Genomic DNA, 22,828 nt, shown 5'->3' on the forward strand with positions numbered 1-22,828 from the left:
CTACAAATTTTACTTTATGTCTGTGGATTTGCCTATTCTGGACATTTGAACTAAATGGGACAATATAACATATGGCCCTTTCTAATAGGCTTCTTTTATTTAACATAATGTTTTTTAAAGTTCATCCGTGTTGTGGTATGTGTTGGTACTTCTGTAGTTGCCAAATATTCAGTTGTGTAGCTATACCACATTCTGTTTAACCATTCCTTAGTGATGGATATTTGGGTTGTTTCCACTCTGGCTGTTATAAATAATGCTGCTACAAACATTCATACAGGTTTCTATTTCCCTTGGGTATATGTCTAGGAATAGAATTACCGGATCATATAATTCTGTGTTTAACCTTCTGAATAATGTTTAGACTATTTCCCAATGCAACTACACCATTTTGTATTTCCCACCAGCAGTGTATGAGGGGTCCAATTTCTCCATACTTAACAACACTTACTGTCTTTTTGGTACAGCACAACCCTAGTGGTTGTGAAGTGGCACTTCATTCTGGCTTTGATTTACATTTCCCTGATGGTTAATGAGGACTATCTTTTCAAGGGCTTTTTGGTTATTTATATTTCTTCTTTTGGAGAAATGCCTATTTAGATCTTTTTCACATTTTTATTTGGGTTATGGATCATTTTATTATTGAGTTATAGGAATTCTTTATGTTAATGTAGATATGTCTTATCAGACATGATTAGCAAATATTTACTTAGGTTTTTTAAAATATAAAAGATGTCTTCTGCATATAGGGTTGCCTTTTGCTTTCCAATCTGTATGCTTCTTATTTCTTTTTCTTTCCCAATTGCGCAGCTAGAGTATTCAGTACGGTGTTGAATACAAGTGGCAAGAGCAGACATCTTTGTTTTGTTCCTGATCTTAGGGAAAGTATTCAGTCTTTTACCATTAGGTATGATAATGGCCGTGAGTTTTTTGTAGTTGTCTATTACCAGATATGGATGTTTCCTTCTACTCCTAGTTTGTTGAGTATTTTTATCATGAGATGTTGGTCTTCAACATCAAATCCTTCTCCTACACTACTTAAGATGATTTTGTGTTTTTATTCTTTATGCCATTGATGTATTGTGTTGTGATACTTGATTTTCAAGTACTTTGCATTCCTGGATGAATCCCACTTGCTCATGAAATATATACATATATATTTGCTATTATTTTGTTAAGGGTGTTTGTCTCTATATTAATAAGAGATAATGGTCTATAGTTTGAATCCATTATTTATACCAGTGTTTGGATTTTTTGTTTGTTTTTGGTTTTAATAGGTACTCCTGGAAGATTGCATTAAACAGAATAATTAGCAAATGTATTTTTAAATTATTTATTTATTTATTTATTTATTTATTTATTTATTTGACAGACAGAGATCACAAGTAGGCAGAGAGGCAGGCAGAGAGAGAAGAGGAAGCAGACTCCTCTCTCCCCGCTGAGCAGAGAGCCTGATGCAGAACTCAATCCGAAGACCCTGGGATCATGACCTGAGCCAAAGACAGAGGCTTTAACCCACTGAGCCACCCAGGCATTTCCCCCGACTTTTTTTTTAGTATTTTATTTATTTATTTGACAGAGATCACAAGTAGGCAGAGGCAGGCAGAGAGAGAGAGGAGGAAGCAGGGCAAAATGTATTTTATAGCCTTTGTCAGAATATAATGCAGTTGTAGATGGTGCAGTTTTTTTCATGTCTTATGGGATGATGAATAGAAGAGGTATAAAGATAAATTCATTTTTCTTTAAATATTTAGAATCAACAAAGTAGATTAAAAATAAATGTTGGGATATTTTGTGACCTATATTTAGTTATTTTTTTAAAGATTTTATTTTATTTATTTAGAGAAGGAGAGAGAGAATGGAAATGGGAGCGGGGGCAGAGGAAGGAGAGAGAATCCCAACCAGACTCTGCACTGAGGACAGAGTCCAACATGGGGCTCTATCCCAGGACTCTGAGATCATGACCCGAGCCGAAACCAAGAGTCTGACACTTAATCACCTGAGCCACCCAGGTGCCCCTAGTTATTTTTGTATTTGTATTACAGGGGTATACTTTAATATTAAATTTTTCATTCTCTCAGGATGCCTGGGTGGCTCAGTTGGTTGAACGACTGCTCAGGTCATGATCCCAGAGTCCCGGGATTGAGTCCCATATCGGGCTCCCAGCTCCATGGGGAGTCTGCTTCTCCCTCTGACCTTCTCCTCGCTCATGCTCTCTCTCACTGTCTCTCTCTCAAATAAATAAAAATAAAATCTTTAAAAAATTTTTTTTTCATTCTCTCATCCTCTTATTTAAAAATACTCTGGCCTGTTCTCAAAGTGCCCTATTTAACTGTGGTTTATACTTCCTCCTCCCTCCGTCCATACACACACACACACAATTAGAATCGAACCAACAAACTTCTGGTACACATTGGTCCCCAACTCATTCTTCAGGCTTCCTTCCAATGCGGAAGTATAAAGTACTGATCCCTTTATTGCTACTAAAGATAGTAGCAGTTCATAATACGGCTTTCTATTGGGGGGGGTAGAGATGAGTGGGGACAAACCTAATTTCTTTCTCAACTTTTAAAAACATTTTGTACTGTAAAAAAAATAGCTTTTAGGGCTGCCTGGGTGGCTCAGTTGGTTAAGCATCTGCCTTCAGCTCCGGTCATCTTCAGACGGTCCTGGGATCAAGTCCTACATCAGGCTCTTCCCTTAGCAGAGAGCTTGCTCCTCCCTCTGCCTGCTGCTCCCCCTGCTTGTACTTTCTCTCTGGTAAATGAATAAATAAAACCCTTTTTTTTTTTTTTTAATAGCTTTTAAAAGATTTAACAGGGTCGTTGTTGTTTACACTGAGAAACAAATTTTCATAATTTTGCCCAATCAATTTATTCAAGGTTAATTACTATTAGTTTTCTTTGGCTTTCTCAGAGTAAGCTTTTAATAAATTAAACTTTATTATAATGCTCCAAGAAGGGGAAAATACAGGGCAGCATTGTAGAATCTTCCTTGAATATGAATATTTTCACATTTCACATTTCTTGGAATACAGCTTGTGAAATAATGTTCTACACAAATCTTATTTCAGTTGTTATGCCTTTTTCATGCTTAGCTCCCTCCCTTGACCATCTTCTCATTATCTCTTCATTATAAAAATTAACTTATTCCTAGATAACACAGACCCAAATGTCCTTTTCCTCCATGATTCATATTGATTTAGCTGTTCCCCCAAACATCTGATTATTGTTTTTGCTTCCTTTTCTCATATATGAAGTATGATCTCTATATAATTTATACAGTAACAGCATGAACTTTTTTGTGGATAGCATTCAATCTCATAATTCTTTCTGTCTCTCAGAGAGTCTGTTGTTGAACATAATGCCTGTATGTATCACCTATTTTCTAACTTGGTTATCTACCACTAGCCAGTAGACTAACATAGAAATTAGCATAATATAATCTAATTTTAGTTTGTAGTGAAGTAATTAAAACTAATTAAGGAAGAAGAGTTATTAAATAGATAAATGAGGGTAAAATTAATCCTGTTCCACTTATGTTCATTTGATAAGTACATTTTAAAAATTAATTTTATTAAGGTATAATTTACATACAATAAAACATACTCATTTTAAGTTGTAATCTGATGTATTGTGACAAGTGTATACACCTGTATAGTCAGGACCACAATCAGTATATAGAACATTTCCATAATCCCCAAAAGTTTCTTTTCTCCTTCGCGTGTAGTCACCCTTTCATTTCTGGCTCCAGGCAATCACTGATCTACTTTCTGTCACTATAGATTCGTTTTGCCTGTTTTAGATTATATATAAATGGAATCATATTGATGTGTACCCTTTTGTGTCTTCCTTTTTTCACTCTGCATAATATTTTTGAGATTTATCCGTGTTCTTCCATGTATCATTGGGGTTTTTTGGAGATGTAATTTAAATATAGAAAAAAGTCATTCTTTTCAGCACATAGTTCTGGCAAATATGTTTAGGTGAGTAACCACCACCACTAATCAAGCTACAGAATAATTCCATAGTCTTCCCAAATTCCTTTGTCCATTTTCGTAGCAACCCTCCTCCAATCACCAGCTGCTGACAACCCCTGAGGTTTTCCCTTATATTTTTGCTATTTTGAGAATGTCACATAAATGAAATTATGTAGCCTTTGAGTCTGGCTTTCTTTTACTCAGTATAATCCATTTGTGGTTCAGTTACATTGTTGTGTGAGTTAGTAGTTTGGTCCTTTTTACGGCTGACTAGCATTCCAATTTATGGTTATACTATGGTTTGGCCATTTACCTATTCATAAACATGGGGATTATTTCTAGTTTTTGGTTATAATGAATAAAGCTTCTGTGAACATTGAACTTCACCCTTTTTGTGTACATGTTTTCATTTCTTTTGCATAAATACTAGCAGTATTAGCTTCTTAATATGGGAATAGAGGTCTAAAGAACATAAATCTTTTCTTTTTTTGCAGGTTTATTGAGATACAGTTGACATCCAGGAAAATTCATCTTTATTAATGTACAGTTCTCAGTTTTGACAAATGAGCACATCATGTAATAACACCACAATCAAGGTTGAGAATTTCATAAGCCCCCAAAATATTCTCTCATGCTTCTTTATAGTTAGTCTTTCCCCCAAACCCAGACCCTGGCAACTAATAATTAATTTTCTTTCTTTGTAATTTTGCTTTCTTGAGAGGGTTGTACAAATGGAATCATGTGACATGTTGCCTCTCTAGTCTGGCTTCTTCCACTGAGCATAATGTGTTCTTTGTTGCACATATCAGTAGTGTGTTCTTTCAGGTGGCTGAGTAACTTCCTCATAGGAATATGCCAAAGATCGTAAATGCAGTCACCAGTTAAGGACATCTGGGTTGTTTCCAGATTTGGGCAATTACGAAGAAAAAGTCTATATAAACATTTGTGTTCAGGTTTTTGTGTTACTAAATGTTTTCATTTCTCTTGGGTAAACATATCAGAGTGGGATTGCTGGGATCATATATTAAATGATCTTACACTTACCTTTATAAAAAGCAGTCAAACAGTTTTCCGAAATGGCAGTGCCATCTTGCATTCCTACCAGCAGTGTGTAAGATCACACCACTTAGTACTGTGAATTTCTTTTTAAATTTTATTTATTTGTTTGACAGATCACAAATAGGCAGAGAGGCAGGCAGAAAGAGAGAGAGAGGAGGAAGCAGGCTCCCCGCTGAGCAGGGAATCCGATGTGGGGCTCGATCCCAGGACCCTGGGACCATGACCTGAGCTGAAGGTAGAGGCTTTAACCCACTGAGCACCCAGGTGCCCGTGAATTTTTTTTTTAATTCATTTTCTACCCATGGGAATAGGTGTGTAGTTGTATCTCATTGTGATTTGCATTTGCATTTCCCTAATGTCTAATAATGTGCATCTTTTCTTGTGTTTACTTGCCATCTGTTTGTCATCTTCATTAAAGTGCTTAAGACTTTGGCCCATTTAAAGAAATAATTGTTTTCATATTGTGGAGTTTGGAGACTTCTCTCTTCTTTTTTTCTTTTTTTTTTTTTTTTAAGATTTTATTTATTTATTTGACAGAGAGAGATCACAAGTAGGCAGAGAAGCAGGCAGAGAGAGAGAGAGGAGGAAGCAAGCTCCCCGTTGAGCAGAGAGTCCGATGTGGAACTCGATCCCAGGATCTTGAGATCATGACCTGAGCTGAAGGTAGAGGCTTAACCCACTGAGCCATCCAGCGCCCTGGAGACTTCTTTATATAAGGACCATTAATCTTGATCATAATGATTAACACTAATATTTACGGAATGCTCTTTTATGTCAAATACTCTTCTAAGATCCTTGAGTTCTCTCATTTAAATTCACAGTGGTTAAGTTAGATACTATGATTATCCTCATACAGATGATGCAACTATATCAAACACTGGCCAGGTTTTAGAAATACACATTGAATATGACTTTGACTTATAAGTGACTACAATATACTTTGGTAAATGGAGTAGCAAAATAATTTTATCACTTTCTTGAAAAAAGAAGTGATATCTGAACTGAGTTTTGAGTAGACGTTTGCTAGGCTACCTTTTGGGGAAAGGGCACACCAGACAACCTTAAGAGGTTTTTGGGGTTTTTTGTTTTTTTGTTTTTAACTGAAAGTAGTTCAGTTGGAATATAAAGTAAATATAAAGTATATTATATAAAGTATATAAATATATAAAGTAAAATAAGTGTTTGAAAATTGGACATGTAACTAGAGAGAGAGAGATGATCGTGTTATCCAGAAGCATGGCCTCATAACTGAGTACAAGCTTCAGTGTTCTCTTTCTGTTTTCTGTCCTTCATGTTTTGACTGGGTTTCAAGGAGCTTCCTTTGCTTCAGCTCCACGCTTCTCATCACTAATAACGTTGATCTAAGTAACTCTCAAGCCTCTTGCTTCATTTTATGGATTGCTCCTACTATTAGAAGAAATATGTAGTATTAAATTTCTCTTTACTGTTTTCTTTCTGAATGAAAACCATCTGAAATATCATGTTGGGGTGCCTGGGTGGCTCAGTGGGTTAAAGCCTCTGCCTTTGGCTCAGGTCATGATCCCAGAGTCCTGGGATCGAGCCCCACATTGGGCTCTCTGCTCGGCAAGGAACCTGCTCCCCTCCCCCCCCCTCTCTCTCTGCCTGCCTCTCTGCCTACTTGTGATCTCTGCCTGTCAAATAAACAAATGAAATCTCTAAAAAAAAAAAAAAAAAAAAAAGATTTTGAAATATCATGCTGATATAAGAAAGAAAAATTACTTGTTTTTTTGTTCAATATATCACTGTATTAGAATAGTTTTTTCCTTAAATATCTGCATGTAACGAATTGTTTGCTCATAAACAATACTTAGGTTTTAGATTAGTAATAGTCTTAATTTTGAGTTATAATCTTTTAATGCAAATTTTGATTGAGATATACCTACAGAAGAGTACACAAATTATATGTGAACAGCTTGATAGATTTCCAGAGTGTGAACTTCCTCTACATAGCCAATACCCAAATCAGGAAATAGAACATTATCACAATCGTAGAAGCCTCCCCAGGCCTCCTTCTTGTCACTACTTGCCCTCGCCCTCAGGGTAATCATCATTGTGACTTAGAACTCATAGATTCTTTTTGTTGGTTATTAGACTTTATATGCATTTGTGTTGAGTATGTATCTGGGAGTGAAGTTGTTCAGTTGTAGGTATATGAATGTATTAGTTATGCTGTCTGCTAACAAATTAGCCACACATTTAAGGGCTTAAAATGGTACCCATTTATCATCTCATAGTTTCGTGGGTGAGGTGGCTGGGTACAGCTTATCTGGGTTCTCTGCCCGGGGTCTCACAAGACTGTACCCAACATGTGCATTGGGGCTGCGATCTCCTAAGATCCATAGTCCTCTTCTAGGCTTACAGGGTGTGGCAGAAGTCATTTCCTTGCAGCTGTAAAACTCATGGGAGCTTGTTGCTTCAAGGCCAGCAGGAGAGTGTCTCAGAGCTCAGGAAAGGCCTAAGCCCTCTAGTTTTTTATAAATTAAACTTATAATTTATTTTTATTTTTTTTTTAATTTTATTTATTTATTTGACAGAGAGAGATCACAGTTAGGCAGAGAGAGAGAGAGAGAGAGAGGGAAGCAGGCTCCCTGCTGAGCAGAGAGCCCGATGTGGGACTCGATCTCAGGACCTTGAGATCATGACCTGAGCTGAAGGCAGCGGCTTAACCCACTGAGCCACCCAGGCGCCCTAAACTTATAATTTTAAGACAAATGAACTTCTGCTTGCAGATGTAAAAAATAATACAGAGAGATCCAGTGGATCCTTCACCCAGTTTCTTGTTACATGGATGTTTTGCTGTGTACAGATTTTTTTTTTAGACTGTTACATAGGAATATTTAGGGAAGTAGTTTTCTCAGTTCAGATTTCCAATGGATGAGCCTCTGGTAAAATGGAATCATTACCAATCAAAATTTTTATTCTTTCATGAGTCTTAAAAATTTTTTGAAAAATTTTTTAATTGGAGCTAACATTTGAAGATACTTTTAAGATCAAGATCTCTTTCTCAGGTGCCTGGGTGGCTCAGTGGATTAAACCGCTGCCTTTGGCTCAGGTCATGATCTCAGGGTCCTGGGATCGAGTTCCGCATCGGGCTCTTTGCTCAGCAGGGAGCCTGCTTCCCTCTCTCTCTCTGCCTGCCTCTCTGTCTACTGTGATCTCTCTCTCTCTCTCTCTCTGTCAAATAAATAAATAAATAAATAAAATCTTTAAAAAAAAAAAAGATCTCTTTCTCATCAAATTTTCATTTTTCAGTGAATAGTATTACTCAGTGGTTAGTCACACTGCAAAATTAACACAAATCCGAACCTGTCCACACTTCTGATACCAACTAAAAACTCAGGGGGTTCCCAAAGCCACCTTTAGTCTTAATAATATGTTAGCAGTTCTCACAGAACTCACTGAAAGCTATTATACTTGTGGTTATGGCTTATTATGGGGTACGCTACAGGTTAAAATTAGCCACACACAAAAAAAAAGCCCATAGAGCAGTCTTGGAAGCTCTGTGCTTCCACAAAGCTTTCCCCATGGAGTCAGGTCCCAGCATTGATGTGTGATATTAGACATAGAGTATTGTTTACCACAGCAGCTCACCTGAACTTCGGTGTCAAGAGCTTTTATTGGATGTCCCTCAAATAGTCATGACTGATTGCCCACATGGTTGATCTCAGCCTCCAGGTTGACTAATAATAGATGATTCAAAACCCCTCCCCCCAAGTCATGTGATTGGTCTTTCTGGTGTGACCAGCCCCACCATATGATATAAAATGGCTAACTCCTGACCTTAAAGACATTCCTATCAAGTATGACCTGTGTTACCTCCCAGAAGCTAAGGGAAGAGGCCACATCTCTCCTTGGGCAAGGCCAAATTCTTTACTTATGTTTACTGTTAGAAAAACAAGTTTTCTCAAGGTTTATTCAGCCTTTACTCATTCATTCATTCATCAAATGTTTTTTTATTCTGTGTAATATATAGGTTGTTGGTCTCTGGGTACACACAGACATCATCCCTGCTCTGTAGAGCTTGCTTCCTAGTGTAATTGTAGGATTTTGTTCCTCTGATTCTGTTAGCTAACACCTCCAAAACACCATAGACCAAAACAATAGTCTAGGTTGAACTCTCCTATGAAATGAAATTGAAACATTCGTTAACCTATTATAACAATGTTTTTCAAACTTTTTTGACTAGGACCCAGTATAGAAGTGTCTTTATAAAATGTTTGTGGAATATGTATTTGTAGGGATGTGTGTCTGTTAAGATATAACCAACATTTTACAAAACACTGGTCTGCTTCACTTATAAAGAATGTTAATGACTATTCACTGAATTAATGATTCAAAAGGAGATTTCTTTTTTTTTTTTTTTTAAAGATTTTATTTTATTAATTTGACAGAGAGAAATCACAAGTAGACGGAGAGGCAGCCAGAGAGAGAGAGAGGGAAGCAGGCTCTCTGCTGAGCAGAGAGCCCGATGCGGGACTCGATCCCAGGACTCCGAGATCATGACCTGAGCCGAAGGCAGCAGCTTAACCCACTGAGCCACCCAGGTGCCCCCAAAAGGAGATTTCAACTCACAGTTCAGAAACATCGTCTTGGGGTGCCTGGGTGGCTCAGGCCATGATTCCAGGGTCCTGGGATCAAGCCCCACATTGGGCTGCCTGCTCAGCAGGAAGCCTGCTTCTCCCTCTCCCACTCCCCCTGCTTGTGTTCCCCCTCTTGTTGTGTCTGTCTCTCTGTCTCTGTCTCTGTCTCTCTCTCTCTGTTAAATAAATAAATAAATAAATATCTTTTTAAAAACCCCAACATTGTCTTAAACAGTGAGATCATTGAGAATACTGATGGCCTATTACTAGAAGGAATCAGCTTACTAGGCGGAATTGAGGTGCAAAAGTACCCATTTCCGTCGGATAGTCTCTGGATGAACAGCCTGGGAAGTATAGTATGGCTAGTAGTAATATTATTCAGTAGGAAAACTTAGGAAGACATAAAACCAGTATGTTGTTCTTTCTGCTTTGTAGCTGCTTTCTCATACTCGCTTAAGATGATCTCTGCTTCATCTTTCCTCCAGAGACTGCTCGGCTAGTCTTTCCTTTCATTCAGATTTCCGTATAAAATGGCCTCCCTCAGTTAGACCTTCCCCGAATCCACTCTAAAATGATCACCCTACCACTTCTAATCACATCATCCTGTTTTCATTCTCTGCATATCCTTTACCTAATGTTTTTCCTATTCTCTCCACTCCCTCTCTAAAATCTGAGCTCCATTAGAGGAGCAACTTCCATCATCTTGTTTTACTCTTTTATTCCCAGCACATGTAACAATGTCTGGCACGTAGTATGTACTCAAATAATACGTCCTGTATGAGTGATCTAGCTCATGTTCCTCTTAAACCCAAAACAGAACACATTTCTCTTGGTGAAAGTAGAGTATACTGTAATTATCTTGTTCATTATACCACATTTCTGTTTGTGCAGTCTAAGATTGAATTTGCTTTTTTGGCAAGCTCATTATACCATACACTCATTTCATTTACAGTGAGCTGAAATTCCCTGGTATTTTTCACATGAGCTGCTGTTAAGGCATGCACCCATTTATTTTTTTACTTAAGTAGTTGTCTTGTGTATGTGTGCAAGCATGCCCGTATATAGATTCAGCCTCATAAGACTTTTTTTAAATCAGCATTTTTGGGTATGCACTAAGAGGAAGGCTAATCAAGAACTAATGGTAGGGTGGCTGAGGAGAGATTAGGCTAAAATGAAAGGCGGGTAGGAACCCAGGAGACTGACCAGATGGCACCAGTTCACAAATTTAAACTGAAAGTACTCATTTGAAGGGGTTTAGTGCAAACTGAGGAAGTAGAATCAGTTGGATAAATTTTGGAGGGACTCACTTGACAAGATTAGGTTTGCTTTTTCCTATACTTAAAAGAAATGTAGCATGACTCTGCCATGTTGGGATTCAACATCAGGATGACACCCTTTCCTATCTGAATTATGTTCTCTGTCCTCTTTCCCCTCCTTCCCTACCCTTCCTTTCCCATGCACCCCACCATCCCACACGATGCCTGCAAGATCCTAGCTGTTCTGGTTCAAAACAAGGAGGGGAACATTTAATTGCCCTTAGTCATTTGTCAAACCTTAAGGCATTGTGGACTTATCAACAGTATTACAAGTTGCCTTTCATGTTATTACTAATTCTGTTTCTGTTCTATGCTCCTTGAAATCTGAATGGCTACAACCAATATTTTTAGACGCTTTTTCCCACCTTAGAATCACTTCTGCTTATAGTATTGGAACTTAGTTTTTGAGTCCTGACTTGAGGTTCCTACCTTACTGATCTGCCCATCATTTTATAGTTTCAGGTCATATGATGACACCTTTTTTTCTTCTTTAACTTTAAAAGCTCTACCTTTATAAAGTCAGAGACACACAACTGCTATGCCTAGATGGTTATAGACCCCAGGAGGGCCTGTTTATCATTCTCATTCAGTTCTCATCACTTCTGCTTCCACGAGTAATTTTTTCTCTTGTGATTAGAATTGCATCTAGAGACACAATTCCTCACGTTACTTACTTTGCATTCTGCAAGGTGAAATTTTAATATGGCAAAATTACATATACTTTGTGATTTCTATAATGCTTTTGGCTCTTTGTATATAGCTACTCTTTGACATCAAATAAAATTCTATTTCTTTTGCCTATGACTGTAGATGAGGTTTAAATACCTTATTTTGTCCTTATTGCAGACGTATCTATGTCAGCCTCCCCTTCATATCATTTATGTTTGTTAACAATCATTTGAGTATTCTAATAGTTTTTTAGAAATTATCTTAGGATTCTGAAAATTAACATTGGTTTTTCAATGTAGTGTATACAAAAACTAAGTGTCTTTCAACATAACTGATGCTCAATTTCCCCTTTAAAAGACATGGAAGAGTTGTTTTCCTTGGTATTTATTTTATTAATACATTCAGAGACGTTTCCAGAAGAATGAGATTGTGGTGGTTAGTGTTACCAAGCCAACTCTGTAACTGCGCGGTTAATTTCCTTACGCTCTTGCCCTTCCTCTTTACCAGGACCCATCCAGGCTGTAAGAGTGTCCTTCACCTTGGGTTCTGTCAGAATGCCACCACCAACCCCCAGCCTCTTGCGCTAGGGGAAAAAACCAGTGACGGCGACTTGATAAACTGCTTTGGAAATTGGAAAGATTACTGATTCCTAATAGATTATCATAAATTATAATGCTTCGTGAACTTTGGATCAGTTGTCACCTATGTGGGAATGGTAGGCAATACTTAACAAAATGGTGCTTTGTTTTTTTTTTAAGAGTTGAACTCTACTCTTGTACCAGTGTGATAGACGTGTACTTATCTCATCTGTGCCTGACCTCTTTGATGTGCAGTTAGAAGTAAGATTTGATTTTATTTTTAAGCACATAGGAATATCATGAAATGAGATAAGAAAATTCACCAGAAATTGTGGAAACATTTGGGCTGTAAAATGGTTTGTAAATTAACATATTCAACAAGTTTTTAGAAAATTTCTTTTCAGGACACCCATCTGGCTCAGTCGGGAGAGTATGTGGCTCTTGATCTCAGGGCCCTGAATTCAAGCTCCACGTTGGTTACAGAAACTACTTAAATTCACTTTTTTTTTTTTAAAGATTTTATTTATTTATTTGAGAGAGAGACAGTGAGAGAGAACATGAGAGGCGAGAAGGTCAGAGGGAGAAGCAGACTCCCCATGGAGCTGGGAGCCCGATGCGGGACTCGATCCCGGGACTCCAGGACCATGACCTGAGCCGAAGGCAGTTGCTCAACCAACTGAGCCACCCAGGCACCCCAGCTTTTTTTTTTTTTTTTTTAAATTTTTTTCCCCTAAGAAGAATTTTAGGAAAGTTGCTATAGGAAGTTAATATGATTTACCAAAGTGATACTTATCTGTAATATTTTTATTTTTTAATTGGGGTGATATTTTAAATTGTTATCTGGCAATGGTCATGCATATTCTACATGGCCAAAGCTGGGGCAATTTGAACAAGTAAATAATCATAGTACCAGATTGTAACCCATAGAATAAAATAAATATCCATGAGTCTATATAGTGTAGTATATGCTATATAAATATAATAATAGTATAATTATAGTATGTATGTTATTAATATGTTGTAATTATTATTAATATGTGGTATTATATATTAATTTATAATAATATGCTATATATAAATAATTGAATGAATGGAGAGAAGAGACAGCTTTATTTACAGTAGAATTTCGATTAAAAACGTGGGGGAAATGATAGGAATAGAAAATTTGCATACCAAAATAATTGTTATAGGCAACAACTGTCAATGCATGCTAAAATTAGTGGGCAAATGCATATGAGAAACAAGATATTTGTTTACTCTCATTAGATACTTATTAATAAAAGGAGAGATTTATAGTAGAGATCATGGTAGACACCACTTTAACCAAGCAATCAAAGTCAACATCCCTAGTGAATAATAAGGTATACTGACATCATACACCCCCTGATATAGATGATCCCTGAGACGGGCACAGTGTCACATCACAGCAACAACAGTAATACTAATCTCTGATTGTTTGTTTGCCAGACACCACAGTAAGCACATTTTCGGCTGGGCCTCACTATAGCCCTAGTATCACAAGGTAGGTGCTGTTATATCTCCATTTTACAGATGAGGAAGCTGAGGCCCAAGTAAATGATGAAACTAGGACTAGAACCTGGGGCTGGCTGACTCCAGAGCCTGTTCCCTAAATAACAACATTATGCTCAGCATAACTTGTAGTGTCGTAGCTAATTTATGGACTGATTAATGCAGTATATTCAATATTGTCAAGTAAGTAGTAAACTTTGTGAGGTTTCATGGTTTGATGGAAGCAGAAGATGAACAAATACAGCATTGAACAATACAGCATTGAAAAAGCAACACACACTAACATAAAAGGTTAAATATTACTTGTTTTCATATCATGTATGGCCTTTTAATAAATGAAAGTTTTCAAAAATAAGTAAATGAATAAAATTTTTCATCAAGTATTCAGGTATTATTACTAAAACTGCCTAGCAATGCTAAATCTAAAAAATGGATACCCTTCTCTATATTTAATCATTTATCTATTCCCTCATTCCTTCTGCATAAAGTCCAGATATTTTAACATAACATATAACACTTTTGATAATCTAAACTATTACGTTTTAGTCCCTGTTGCTTATCATTTTTTAATGTACCTTTTCTTGTTATGCCAAGCTACTTGTTATTCCCAGAATATAACTTCTTAAGTTTCTTTATTATATAACATTTCTTTTTTCTTTTTTAAAGATTTTATTTTTTATTTATATGACACAGAGAGAGATCACAAGTAGACAGAGAGGCAGGCAGAAAGAGGGGGAAGCAGGCTCCCTGCTGACCAGAGAGCCCAATGCAGGGCTCAATCCCAGGACCCTGAGACCATGACCTGAGCTGAAGGCAGAGGCTTTACCCACTGAGCCACCCAGGCACCCCCTCCATTATTTTGAAGCACATCTCAGTCATATTACTTCATCTATAAATATTTCAACTTAAATAGCTAGAAGTCTAATACTTTTTGTCTTTAAAACACCACTGTAAAATCAGTTTTATACCTAAAAAATAATTATAATTCCTTCATAATTAAGTATCTGGTCTAAGTTAAAATTCCCTAGTAGTTTAATAAATGTATTTTTACAGTTGATCTTTTCAGGTACCTATCAAAACAGGGGCTACTCATTACATTTGGTTGATACGTATTTTAAGTGTCTCTCTTTTTTTTCTCTTTTATCATTTAGTCTTAAATCTCTTTGTTTTCTTCCTTTGCTGAAGAGACTGAGTCATTTATATGTAGAGTTTCCCACATTCTGGATATTGCTGATTACACCGAATGATGTCCTCTAACATGTTTCCTCTCTCTCCGTATTTGCTGTAAGTCATAAAACAAATTAGTATTAAGAAAAATACAACTTTTGTGAATATGTACTACTTGCCTGAATTGCTGTGTGGATGATTAAAATAAAGGCAATACTTTTAATAGTATTACCTTATCGATGTAAAGTTCAAGATGACACTAAAAAAAGAAAGGAATGTCATGGTTAGCTAGAACGGGAGACCTGGGTACTAGTACAGGTCACGAGATGAGAGTAGGCCTTTTTAGTTTGTGAACATGGCACTTCACAGATGTGAAGAAAGCAAGTAAAATAATTGCTTTGCTTCCATCAAAAACTCTGAAAATAGATCTAAGGGTAAAACTCAGAAATAGTCTTTGACAGATTATAATTTGCTCTTGGGCCAGTTTTTCCCCTTCTTTTCTCATTTAAAGCAGGTCTTTATTGGTAGTTTGTGGAAAAAACATGTTCTATGCAATAAATAAAATCCAGAAGAAGTCACCACAGTAATGTTAGGCACATATTATTAAGATAAACTACAAATTTATTGTTTTTAGAAGGTTGGTTTTATATAAATATTTAAGTAAATAATATAACTCTTCTTAAAAAGGTTTGAAACTAGCACACCAGCTTATCACAAACAATTTAAGAGAACTAAAATGCTTTGTAAGTTTTAATATCATATTACTATATTTGCTTTCCTTTTGATTGCAGAATTTTTAATGCTCTCCTCTTGGCTTCCATGACACCACCCTTTTGCTGAGACTGACCTTACCATTCTTATGGTTGCTGTTTGTTTTCCTTCATTAGCTCCTCTTCTGCAATTCCTTGAACTTGGTATTTTGGAGTTTCCCTGTTGGCTCTCTTGTCCGCATTGTCTCTGCAGGCAGTAACACTCATTTTCACTCATGGCTTGCTATCTCTGTTCTGTTTAAATTGTCTTCCATTGGAGCCTCTCTGTCCACTCTCACCCCTGGACCTGAAGCTTAGCGGCCCTCTCTCCTGAGGAAGGTTGGAAGATTTTTAGATATCACACAGTTTTATCTGTGTTGTTGAAAATTCCTTTTTCTTTGTTTTATTCTTACTAAGAAATTGCTTCGGTTTTAATATTTGAGACCTTGTAGTCTTTCATGTTACTTTAAAAATATGTGAAATGGGAGCTCCTGGGTGGCTCAGTGGGTTAAGCCTCTGCCTTCAGCTCAAGTCATGGTCTCAGGGTCCTGGGATCAAGCCCCAAGTTGAGTCTGGTTCTCTCCTTATCTCTGCCCCTCCCCTGCTTGTGCTCACTTGCTTGTTCTCTCTCTCTAATAAATAATATAAATAAGTGTGTAAGTAAGTAAATAAATAAAAATATGTGAACTAGAACATTCGCCCAACAGAGGAGACTGTCACCTATAGTACATGTGAGTATAGCCATGTGATTATTCTCCCCTTCCTCTTGGAAATTTATAATTTCCATTCCTGCCAATAATAAATTATTTGTATGCAACTAAAATATTTGAAATGGACAGATTCCCAGTGTGGGTTGGGTGAGTATGTGGGATAATCATTCCATCAAGAAAGGAGAGATCTGGCTTCACCCTCAGATTTTAGCACATCTAATTTCTGGAACAAATCTCTTTGCGTCTTTCTGTCATAAAGGAAAAAAGATATAACAGGTGGCATGAAAGCTTTTTAATTTTCTAATATGTGGCATTCATAAAGGCTGGCAATCATACTTTTTCATTCTGTTCTATTTCATGTTTTTTAGTGCTGGTCTGGACCCACTAAATTTATATCATGAGTTGCTATTAGGTCATGATCTGTGGCTGTGGTTTAAAAACACTCATACCATAAATCCTTGAGTTTACCCCATAACAAAATATGATATATCAGATCTTCCATATATTCCTTTCAGTTGCTATCAACATAATTAATATATCACATATGAGAATTAATATATCACATATGAGATCATCATTATGTTTCACTTTGACTTCTTTGTCTTATAAAATTTAGATATGATATTAAAATATAAGCCTTTTTGTTATGTTTGGGGTTTGTTTTTTTTTTTCATTTATCATATAGGTTTGGGGGGAGTATGACCTCTGCCTTTATATTTGATTTCTAAACAACTTCTGTTTAAAAAAATTATTTTGAAACTATGACAACCTTACAGAAAAGTCAGAGGTGAAGTACAAAGAAATTCTTCCACTTTGTAAAGAATTGGAAAGTAGATTGCAGACCTGATATTACATCACCACTGAAGACTTTAATATGTATTTACTACAGATAAGGAAGATATTTTTCTGTATAACTACAGCGTAACCATAATAAGTGGAAAGTTGATACAGCAGGAGCTGTGGAATGGGGAGAAAGATAGAACAAAATACAATTAAGTAGAGCTGACAATTTAATGAGTAAACACTCATAAGGGAAAAGAGAAAGCCTGTGGCACTGAAAAAAGCATATCAGCTACCCTTTTGCATGTTTGTGATATATGTGTGGATTGGGAAATGACCTACATTAAAAATGTTTTACTTAACACCTCAGTATGGATGTTCTGTGGGAATATAATTTTAAAATACTGTCTTCTCGGGGCACCTGGGTGGCTCAGATGGTTAAGCATCTGCCTTCAGCCCAGGTCATGATCTTAGGGTTCTGGGATCAAGACCCGAATCCGACTCCCTGCTCAGCGGGAGGCCTGCTTCCCCCTGCCAGCCTCTGCCTACTTGTGATCTCTCTCTCTCTCTGTCAAATAAATAAATAAAATCTTAAAAAAGAATACTGTCTTCTAATAGCAGAAGAAATATTTGACTATGGATTTCATTATTGTTGTTTACTATTAAGATTTATTGTTAAATAATTGGGACTTTGAGTCAAGTAATAGAATGGAAAAGCTTTAATGGGAGAAATGAGATATTTTGGAAATCATCCTCGGTTCTGAGGATAGTATCAGTGAGTTAAGGATATTGAAAGAAAACAAGAGAACTGACATCTTCCATTCCAGCCCTGACCTCCCTGAGGATCCAATCTTCAAATTTTCAGTTACTAGAGCTTTTAAACTTACTGCACACATATCTGCATCCTTTCTTGACTAGATATCCTGTTTCTTTTACCTTCTGCTAAACCAGTACTTGGTCTAGAAACTAAGCATTTACGCTCCCTGCTCTTCACCTGCCTGTATCTAATTGATTTCTACATCTTGGAAAGGGCACAGGAAAAAAAATTCATTTCATCCTAGCTTTATTGCTAGTGTCTCTGCAATTTTGAGAAAGCTGTTTGGCTTCTTTTGTATTCAGATCAGTCTGTGTACATTATGCTGTTTGAACCACATATGATTAGGAGGCTGGTGCTCATCATGAGGCTCTTTGCCTTTTAATCCCTGCTTCACCAGGTGATCTGGGGTGAGTTACTTCTTCATGTATCAGTATCCTCAGCTATAAGTATATATATACCTCACAGGGTTGTTTTAAATATTGAGTATATATATACACACACACACACACACACACACACACACACACACACACACATAATGAAGAATAGTGCCTAGAATGCAGAGGGGATTAAATATGTGCTAGCTCTTACTACTATTGTTGTCATTATGACTTTTTTTGCTTGTGCTCAGGTTGTTCCAGCATTTTGTAATACTGCTGTAAGAGTACATCTATCATTTGCTACTCCTCTTCTCTCCATTATTGCCATTTCCCTGTTACTGTTACAGATTAAGTGAGTTATTATGTGAAAAATACTTAGAGTAGTACCTGGCACTTAGTATGCACTAAGTGTTAAGCCCTTACTCAGTGGTTCTTGTGAACGACCTCTCAGGATGGTCAGGTCCTTTCCTTGCCATTAGTGGTTCTCTAAATTTGAATTTATTCCCCTGCTGGCCAGATTGGTCTCTCCTGGACATTGGTCATATAATGTTGCTCCATTCTGAGACCTTTGGTGCTTAAAGGGAAAGAAACAACAACAAAAAAATGTTCTTTGATAGAAATATCATATAACTTTCCAGGACCAACTGAAAAACATGGTATTAATAAAGAAGTAAACTTGAATTTTGAAGCAGTGAAAATTTTGTTTTAGGTATGTTAGGGCATTACTTATTAAAACAGTCTCAACTTTTTACAGGAAGAGAAGTTCCTGAACTTCAGGAGGACTTGTTATTTATTTTTAGCCAGCAACTGAAACTAGAATTTTATCTGAAAAACTCCACTGTTCAGTTAAAATAGATCATGAAGGGTAAAGGTCAGGAAGGTTTTATTAGTCTTTTTATGTTAGGAAAATAAACTAATGTATTTCTCCAGGTTTAAATAAGGAAAAAATATAAGTGTTGTTATTTATTCTCTGTGGGCGTACTGACAGCTCTCCAGTGTTTTTATCGAAATCTTAAACTTCTCTTTAGAATTTAAATGAAAATAGCTTTGTCTGTCTGTTAGCTTTTTGTTAGAAGAATCAGAAGAGAACTTATCTAATTTCTTAAAGAGAAGTCACTTGTTCTGTGTTCATTTGCATGACCTGCTCCTTAACCCTTCACTCCTCGTCGGCTATTTTCCTACTTCCAGTATTTTATGGTATCCTGGAGAAAAGTAATTTTCTCCAGTAAAAATTGCACCGGATTTTGTTTGTTAATATTGATAGCTATATAAAGCCGTTTCACCACAGTTTTAGTTTTCAGATGAGCTCTTAAAATCAGGTTTTAGGTGTTTTTTAAAAAAAACTTGACTGCAGGAAGTGGCAGAGCAAGAGTTAATGTGTTACACGGAGGGAAGAACAGTCCATCGGGGGTTAAATTGCAGAGTCTAATGGAATAATAACTGGTAGCACCATCTGCTGGCCTACTTCCGCAGAAGGAGTCAGTATTTTTAACGACATCTCTAATATTCATGCTGATGCATTTTGATGCTTTGTGCATTCATTTCTTTCTGTGCTTTGTTGGAATCTGGCTATCTGCTTACAGCTATTGAGGAAACTCAGCTCTTCAGGAGGGGTGTACGGCCTTTTTCATACCTAAATAGGATGAACAGTGGATATAAACTTGCCAAGGCAGAAATGTGTTGATAAATCACAATGTGTGTTTGTGGAGGGTTGTGCATCTCTTGGTTGCAGCTTGCTAAATAGGCCATTTAGGAATCTTCTTTCAATGCTTTTTTCTTGAGCACTGCCTGGGGTGGTGAAAAAGCAGAGGGCAAGCCTTTGTCTGACGCCAAAAATGTCTTCAGTGAAGAGGCCAAGAGGAAGGGTAAGTGAAAGCCTGAATGAGTGGGAGGAGGAGGGGTTCTTTGGGCTAAAAGGCTAATGGGATTGAATAACCTTCCTTATTACTGGCTGCTGCTGCGGGAGTCGTACTGCATCGCCATCTTGAGCTTGTTGCTGTTTTCTCGAGTCTTGGTTATTTGTTATAGCCTGTAGGCCTTAAGGTGGCATTTTAGTCAGCGTTCTAAACCCTCCTTCCTTTCCCAGTGCTGCAGCACTGCTATGAAACCTTTGATGAGGCAGGTATAGAAAAGATATCCAGTGAAGCACACTGGAACCAGCATGAAAATGTGTGTGGAGATTCCTGGTGGTTTTTTCCTTTGCTATAGTCAGAGGCATGTTTACGGGTAAGAACATAACAAAACTGTGATCTAAGTCTCTGTGGGTGAATGCGTGTTTGAAGAAGAGATTCTTTTTTTAAATGCTGTTGATCTGCTTCCTGTGATATTGCTAAAATATTAATAATTTTGACGTCAAACTGTAAAACTTGGGGTTTTTTTTCCAGAATTGCTTGAGCCAAATAATTATGATATAGAAAGAGAGGGAAAAAAAAATCACATTTAACTCCTTCACGGAAAAACTAAAACTTTCTCTAATTTTAAGTATGGGAATGTCTGTTTACTAACTAGCTATGTTTCTGCATAGATTGCACATTTAAAAAATGATTTAAGTGATTTCAGGTTCTAGTTCTAATTTCGTGTGAAACAGAGAAGCTTTAGATTTCTAAAAATTATAATAAACCAAGGAGTAGTCACTCTAAATTAAAATTGCTATTTTAAATTTATTAATAATTTTCAGAGTTCTGGAGTCCTGAGGAGGAAAGAAAAGACTTAATTCAAATGCACAGAGTGTTTACAGGACAGAATTTGAATCAACTAATCAAGAACGCTGTGAAAATATCAGTGAATCTACATTATCTTTCTTTAACCTTCATTTTTAAAAGCAGTAGTTGAGCTTTTTATTTTATACCTACACTAATGTCCAGATCAGCAAACTGTTTTAATTTTAAATTTGTTTGTAGCACTCACATACTGGCTCACATATTTTACTTGAAGCATAATTTTAAATGTTTATTTATGTTAATTGTTAATTGTTTTGGTGTACTTTGATACACTGTATAAAAAGTATTTTGATTTCTCTAGCCTCCATCTTCCAAGAAGAGTGATGGTTCTGGGACATATACTAAGTTGCAGAATACCCAGGTGAGGATCATGTCCGAGAAGAAGCAGAGAAAAAAAGTGGAATCAGAAAGCAAGCAAGAAAAGGCTAATCGGATAATATCAGAGGCCATAGCAAAAGCAAAGGAACGTGGGGAACGCAATATTCCTCGAGTAATGAGTCCTGAAAACTTTCCTAGTGCTTCAGTTGAAGGAAAAGAAGAAAAGAAAGGTAGACGGATGAAATCGAAGCCAAAGGACAAAGAGAGCAAAAAAACAAAAACTTGTTCTAAGTTAAAAGAGAAGACAAAAATTGGGTAAGTTGGTTGAGAATTAAACTTAATTCCTTTGAATTTTTTTATCAAAGCGCAGTCTGTTCCATCTTTTACTTTTGATTTGTGTGTAATGTATTAACTCCCTCTTTGAAGTTTTAAGTTGTTAGATTTTGTGTGTACCTTATTTCCTTTTTTGAATGAATTGGGGAATATTCCAAGATTTACTGAATTTTACAGTTCTGCTATCGTAGCTTATTGTACGTTAATCTTAGTAAAAGGCATTTAAAGTAGGAAAATATTTCATACATAAAATGGAAAAAGGAAAACAAAACAAAACCCATTGTTGTGCCCATTCCAAATTCACTTTCTTGACAGAAAGTGCATTGAAATCCTGGATAAGATTTCTTTACCTCTTAGTTGTACTTCATTGGGCAGCTTATAGTTTGGAAATGTGAGATCCAATCTTTTCTCATAAACCCACAACTTTGGACTAAATGGAATGACAAGAAAACTAAGACCATTTAAATCAACTCTGAGTAGGTCTCAGCTCTTCCTGGTCTACTCCCTCACTGTCTTTCTGATTTACTTTATGTAATAAAGAGGCCAGGTGAGGATTAATGCTCCAAGACAATTATAAGGCCAAGGAATTGCTCTAGAAGGCTACATTAATCTTTGGTGTTTTTATTTGACTACTCATCTGATACATTTTCAAAAAATAAAATATAATAAATGTTAATATTTGTGTTGTATTTAAATTTTTGCATGCAAGGGTAAAAATAGCCCAAGGTCAACAGTTTAGAATTATTTTTGCAAGAATATTTTGTCATTTTTGAAGGCGTTATGTGAAATTTTAGATAAAGTGTTTAATCTGGTTTTTTTCCACACAAAGTACATAGTAAAGAATTTCTTTATTATGAAAATCTTCATTTGCTTAAGAAATAATTGATACATTATATAGATATTTAGAACTAATACAAATTTGTAAAAAAAATTAATTCTCAGCATTTTAAATGTAGCCACCAAACTGAATTATATTGTCATATCCTGAGGCCTTTCAGTCCAAACCATTAAATAACATGGGCTCTCTTGTCATAATAGAGCAGTGAGTAATGTTTGTGATTTTCATATTTTATTTGCAGACAGCAAAAATGAAATTTGAAAGTTAAATTTGTGCTCCTGTTATAT

General features: G+C 36.4%; 1 protein-coding gene across 12 annotated transcripts in view; it reads left to right on the forward strand.

Moving 5' to 3' along the window:
- Positions 1–22,828, forward strand: part of CHD9 (chromodomain helicase DNA binding protein 9) — a 222,708-nt gene that overhangs the window by 101,241 nt on the left and 98,639 nt on the right. For 9 of the 12 annotated variants that reach the window (XM_059381331.1, XM_059381335.1, XM_059381334.1 and 6 more), the window contains one exon: positions 21,354–21,685. In XM_059381331.1, the coding sequence (XP_059237314.1) occupies positions 21,354–21,685 (332 nt within the window). Of the gene's footprint in view, positions 1–20,071; positions 20,198–20,292; positions 20,559–21,353; positions 21,686–22,828 lie in introns of those variants that run through there. The other 3 variants (XM_059381339.1, XM_059381341.1, XM_059381342.1) reach the window with 2 other exon arrangements.

This window comes from Mustela nigripes, chromosome 17 (assembly GCF_022355385.1).
Source record: "Mustela nigripes isolate SB6536 chromosome 17, MUSNIG.SB6536, whole genome shotgun sequence".
In the NCBI taxonomy this organism is placed as follows: domain Eukaryota; kingdom Metazoa; phylum Chordata; class Mammalia; order Carnivora; family Mustelidae; genus Mustela; species Mustela nigripes.